Here is a 6,328-nt window from a genome sequence, read left to right as displayed (position 1 = left end):
TTACGGCTATAGATAATTATGGGGTAGTCATGGGTACGAGAGCATCTGTGAAAGGAAAGGGGATATGCCAAGGGGTGGTCGTTAAATAGTAGATTGTAGAGAATTTCTTACCATTAGAGTTGGGCAGCACTGATGTGGTTCATGGAATGCAACAGCAGGGGAGTTTAGGAGACATGGAAGTTAATTGGAAGAGGCTGACACTGAGATTCTGAATGGGGAAAACCTAGTTTACATTAAAAAGAGATGCAGGTCTTCATAAGTCGGGGTATCCCTCAAAACCATGGTTAAAACTTGCAACAAGATGGGGTAGGGGTATGGCTCGAGTTTGGAGGTATGGGGATAGCCTCTGAGAAGTCGTGGGATAAAGAAAATTCACCTGCACGGATCCAATGAGTTTTGCATTACTACCAGCAAGTCATCAACATGCCTACAGTGTTGCCACCTAGTCGAGAAACTGATCACGCGATTAGGCTGCAAAACGAGGCACGACCAGTAGGAGTCAGGCCTTAGAGATATCTCCACATTCAAAAGAATGAAATAGAGCATTTAGTGAAGGAGATGTTGATAGTCAGCAATAATACAACCCAGTGTTAGCCCCTTCTCCAATCCAGTGTTATTAGTCAAAAAGAAGAATGGAAGCTGGCGATTTTACATTGACTATAGGGCTCTAAATAAGCTTACCGTTCCAGAGAAATTTCCCAATCCGGTTATTGATGAGCTATCGGATGAATTACATGGAGCAAGGATTTTTTCCAAGTCAAACTTGAAGTCGGGTTATCATCATCGTGTATAAAATAGCATTCTGGATGCACAAAGATCATTTCGAGTTCCTAGTAATGCCCTTTGAGTTCACAAATGCTCCCAGCACCTTTCAGTCTCTCATGAACTAAGTGTTCCAAGTCGTCCTCAGAAAATTTGTATTGGCATTTTTTGACGACACTTGGCTTACAGTAAGGACTTGACAGTCCAAGAACAACTTGAGCTGGTTTTTAAGGCTCGTCCACTCACCATTTGTACACTAATGCAAAGAAATGTAGCTTTGCTCAATCACAAATTGAATATTTGGGGCATATAGTGTCGACAAGAGGGGTATAGCCAAATCCCAGTAAGACTAGGGTTGACAGGGTACTATCACCATTTCATATCTGGGTATGGGACAATTTCGTGGCCTCTCATGCAACTCAAGAAAGACGCCTTTAAGTAGAACTCTGAAGTTGAATATGCATTCTAGAAATTTAAGTCAGCTATGTCAGCAGTACTAGTGTTAGCCTTGCCTGATTTTTCACAGCCTTTGTTATCGAGTCTAATGCTTCGGGGTATGGTCCGGGAGCGGTACTTATGCAGAACCAGCAGTCAATTGCCCATTTTTAGCCAAGTTTTATCAGCCAAAAATCGTCTCAAGTCGATTTACAAAAGGGAGTTATCGGTGACTGTGTGACTGTGTTATCTATTCAAAAATGGAGGAGCTATGTATTTTTTATCATACGCACAGACCAGCGGAGTTTGAAGTTCCTTCTAGAGCAGCATATGGTACAAGGCGAATTCCAAAGGTAAAAAAACCAAACTGATGGGTTTTGATGTCGATATACAATATCGACCGAGGATAGAAAACAAGGCGGCTGATGCTCTATCTCGAGTACCCCCGCTTGTCGAATTAGCAAACCTTACTTTTCCTTTGGTTTTGGACATACAATTAGCAATAGATAAAGTTGAGGCTGACCCGGTGCTCTCCAAAATTAAGGGAGACGTACAGGAAGATCCCAACTCTCACCCGAGGTATTCATTGAAACACAACAGATTATTGTACAAGAGATGACTAGTTATTTCACAATCTTCCTCCTTGATTACATCAATTCTGCGGGAGTTTCATTGTAGCACCATAGGGGGGCCAGTCGGGATTCTTCGCACCTATAAACTCCTGAAAGTTGATATGTACTGGACTAGAATGAAGAAAGATATTAGAAAGTTTGTGGAAGAATGCTAGACTTGTCAGAAAAAGGGGCATGTCACCAGCTGGGTTGCTGCAGCCTTTGCCTATCCCTCACATGATCTAGGAAGACATCTCTATGGACTTTACAGAAGGACTTCCTAAGTCAGGAGGGCATGATTTGATTCTAGTGGTAGTAGACCGCTTAAGCAAATATGGCGACTTCATCCCTCCCAAACACCCCTTCACCACCTCCATGGTGGCAACCATTTTCATCCAAGAAATAGTTAAGCTGCATGGGATTCCTTGTTCCATTATCTCATACCGTGACAGGATGTTCCTCAGTCATTTCTGGACTGAGATTTTCAGGATGCAGGGTACATATCTAAGGAGAAGTACAGCTTACCAACCTCAAAACGGAGGCAGTGAATCAATGCGTAGAGACATATTTAAGGTGTTTTTCTTATGACAAGCCGCGCCAGTGGTACAACTAGTTGTCATGGGCAAAATATCGATACAACACTACCTTCCATGCGTCCTCAAACACTACTCCTTTCCAAGTAGTCTATGGTCGTGATCCTCCGCCATATCCGCCATGGGAAGGAAACTACAAAGATGTCAGCAGTAGAGCAACAGTTATGTGACAACGATGCTATGTTGGATGAGCTGAAATCGCACCTCCTGCGGGCCCAAAATAAAATGAAAGCACAAGCCAATCAGCACCGCAGGGATGTCCAGTACAATGAAGGTGATTCGGCTTTACATAAAGCTCCAACCATACTGCCTCCTCTCTTTGGCTAAAAAGATCAATGAAAAGCTCAACCCCCGCTATTTTGGACCTTTCAAAATTGTCAAACACCTTGGACCAGTTACATTCCGTCTAAAGCTGCCGTCTACAACCACCATTAACCCAGTTTTGCATGTATCACAACAGAAAAAAATTCAGTGGGAGCTACAGGAACTGGTCTCAATTTGCCACCTCATTTGGAAGCCAAGGCGGAGTGGACTGTGGACCTGATCAAGTTTTGGAAAGGCGGACGCTACTAATTGGATAGCAAGATGTCTTGAATCAATGGAAAGATTTACCTACTACTGAAGCCTCCTGGGAAACTGTGGGATTTATTACGCAGCACTTCCCTGATTTCAGCCTTGTGGACAAGGTTTCTAGGGAACCTCGAAGAATTTATAAGCCACCAATTAAGTACACATATTCTAGAAGGTCCAGGGAGAAAGGAGAAGCGGGGTAGTAACAACATTCTGTTAGCTGGTGGGCCAAGCGGTTACAGACTATTGTAAATAGAGAATAGATAGGGATGTGTAGGCATGCAAAAGTTAAGTCGTAGTAGAGAATAGGAGAGTGATAGTCCTCTCAAATGGCTATCTAGTTGGTGCGGAAGCGTTATGAAACTCTTGAATAAGAAATATGTAGGAATAACTTGCTCTGTATTAATTGAATAATGATTGATGATATGAAAAGTGTATAATACCACTATATTTATGGGCAAGATTATTTCCTACTTCCAATAGTATTTGGAAATTGAGGCTAATTGAAACTATAATCCTTATTAAATAAAAGATAAAGTCCTATCACAATTATACAAGAAAACTAAAAAGATAAACTCCTAGAAAAGATAAAACATAATTGTAGTAGGAAACTATTAATTGTAGTTGTGATGTACTACATCACTAGTGCTTTCTTTCATTTCTGTATTTCCTTTCCAGTGAATCAATAAACTGCTGCCTACATTCCTTATACTGTTCTTCCCTTTTTTTAGATTGATACTCATCAATAGCAAGTTACTTATTTGACAGTAAGGTAAAATTACTTTTAAAAAAGGAACTTTTTCTGTAAAAGTACGAACTGAGGTAAGTTATCCAAACATGTTCTGAGAAAAAAAGTTATTTCAAAGTAACTTGACTGTTTTTGAACAAATCCAAACATGCTCTATGAGGGCCTGTTCGACCATTGAATACTCCTATTATCATAGAGAGTAAGCACACATATAATATTTCACTGGTAACATACCTGCCACTCTTCAAAGCCATCCGGATTGCTTCCAAAGTCCTGCTTTTTACCAAAATCACCATCAAAAACTTGCGCCAGGAGTTCATTTTCTTGGCCCAGCATCATACTCATCATACTAGGTTGGGACGAAGAAATGGATGGCTGAACATTGAGAGACTGATAGCCTGCAGTACTGCTTTCCTTGACATTTTCCCAAGATGAGAAATCAAGGTCTTGGTGCATCCCATGTGTCAAACCGTTGTCCATGGGCGTTGCAACTCTTTCTCCAGTGACTGATTCAAAACTCATATCAGCACTATCTGTAAGTTGTCCTTTACAATTATCTGCAAAGGTACTGGATTATTACCGATACAAATGAACATGAAAGCAGAGAAATATACTCCCCCATTCATACTTTGGTGCACTTGTCTTTCAGCATAAAATGGTTATATGAGCATATTTTCTTATTAACGTTTTTATTTTTTCAGGAACATACTAATATAATAATAAAATCACATCAGATACTAATATCTGAAAACTTTTTCAAATTAAATTGTAAAAATGAATATAAAATATGATGCATACTGTCTAATTTGCCACAGAAGTTAAAACAACATATCAATTTTGAACTATGGAGTAATGCTACGATAAAGAACAAAATAAATGACCACAGCTCATTACTTGGTAAAGGGACTGGATAATAGGGAACAGAACTATCTCCCAAATTCTGTATCACAGGGGACTGTAACTCATGAAAAGACTGTAATCCTGGACTTGCTTGGTGGCTGTATGCTGCATTTTCAAACATTAATGTGATAACTAATGAAAAAGTTATTTCTGATAGTAACTTTTCCATGTATAGAAAAGAGAATGTGAAATCTACATTGTAGATTCACAGATTGTAATAAATTTACGTTTAAAACACAATAAAGGTAAAAACTAACCTGATTCAGCATCTTCATACTCTGAAGCCTGAGCGCTGTTCAGGCTAGTAGTATCTGTCACTTGTGATGTTCCTTGATAATCAAATCGGTAAAATTTTGAAGATACAGAACTATCCACCTCAGAATTGTGTACATCTTCTTCAGTTTCCTTGCCACCATGAATAACTTCAGCCTCCCTATTGCGACTGAAATTTGTTCTGTTTCCCTGCAAAATAAACATTACATATATTTTTGAAATATGACAGCTCTATAAACAAAGGAACCATGGAAAGATACAAATGATGAAGACCTAGATAGGAATCTGGATATGGGCAATGGTCAACACTATTTTAGACTAGTTAAAGTTATTATTAGAATATTCTGAAGATGTCCTATGTAAATTGAAAATCAGGAGAAATTATAGTCAAGCGTTTAGATGGAGGCATTATTATTGATAAATTACAAAATGAAAGCAAATCTTGGTGTCTTTTGTTATAAATTGTAGTTGTAGCCGAGTCATGTCGTTTTCCAAAAGATTGAACAGGCAGACAGTGCCATGTCAACACGGGTAATGGCTTGATAACTGAAGTAGCATAGTAATGTAGAAACTAACTATAACTATGATTTAAAGAACAGTGTCTACAGAGAGTCCTTGAATCCATAGAAGCTACTTCAGATATGAGATTTTGTTCAATAATTTCAATTCTGTTTTAAACGTTTGAATTGTAGAGGATACATTAAAGGGGTGTTTAAGCCATATTAGTTTGGTAATAATGCATTCTTGAATAGTGTATTGATGGGAAATGTGTGGTTAAAAAATAAGGAAAACTTTTTGATTTACGTGTAATATTATTTTATTGAAGAATATGTGGTTGAAATGATATCAAATCACTGTTTAAGAATGTATTTTTTTGGAATATTGTGACTCAAACAGGTCCTATATCTCCCGCAGCTTAAGTTCAAATTTGCAAAATATATACATATATGTATGTATGTATGTATGTATATGTATCTATATATGTATATATGTGTGTGTGTATATATATGTATATATGTATATACACACACACACGACCAACCATTTGACTATCGGACATGCTGAAAAACTTTTCAATCATATGCAAGTCAACTTAACAAAATGGAATGGCAGGATTGGATCGTTACCTTTACATCTCGGTAGTGTACAAGAACTATGTGAGATAGCTCCCTGGCAAAATCAGCCATATAAATAGAATCAGAAATCCTCCGAGCGAAAAGCGCAACAATAAGAAGAAAAATGAGTAGAAGTTGTGAAACCTTGAAGCCTATTACTGTCATATTCATTGATATTAGGCTATTTGTGGCATTTAAAGTTCGAATGCATGATAGACGAAGATATTTTAGTGCCTCATTAAAAAAAATCCAACACATCCTTAACCGGGCGTAGATGTGAAAATGCACATAAATGACCAACACACACATAATTACATAAAC

The 6,328-nt window shown here is 38.3% G+C and overlaps 1 protein-coding gene across 3 annotated transcripts in view; it reads right to left on the bottom strand.

Annotated features, from left to right (window-relative positions):
• Positions 1-6,193, bottom strand: part of LOC111408055 (calmodulin-binding transcription activator 3-like) — an 11,599-nt gene extending 5,406 nt beyond the window's left edge. For 2 of the 3 annotated variants that reach the window (XM_023037821.1, XM_023037828.1), the window contains exons 1-4: positions 6,020-6,193; positions 4,877-5,081; positions 4,614-4,724; positions 3,954-4,276 (exon numbers count right to left, since the gene is read on the bottom strand). In XM_023037821.1, the coding sequence (XP_022893589.1) occupies positions 3,954-4,276; positions 4,614-4,724; positions 4,877-5,081; positions 6,020-6,178 (798 nt within the window). In that variant the 5' untranslated portion in view covers positions 6,179-6,193. The remainder of the gene's footprint in view (positions 1-3,953; positions 4,277-4,613; positions 4,725-4,876; positions 5,082-6,019) is intronic. The other variant, XM_023037837.1, reaches the window with a different exon arrangement.
• Positions 6,194-6,328: the final 135 nt, after the last annotated feature.

Source organism: Olea europaea, chromosome 2, assembly GCF_002742605.1.
Source record: "Olea europaea var. sylvestris chromosome 2, O_europaea_v1, whole genome shotgun sequence".
Lineage (NCBI taxonomy): Eukaryota > Viridiplantae > Streptophyta > Magnoliopsida > Lamiales > Oleaceae > Olea > Olea europaea.
The sequence above is the reverse complement of the archived record's forward strand: the minus strand, read 5'-3'. Positions and strand labels throughout refer to the sequence as shown.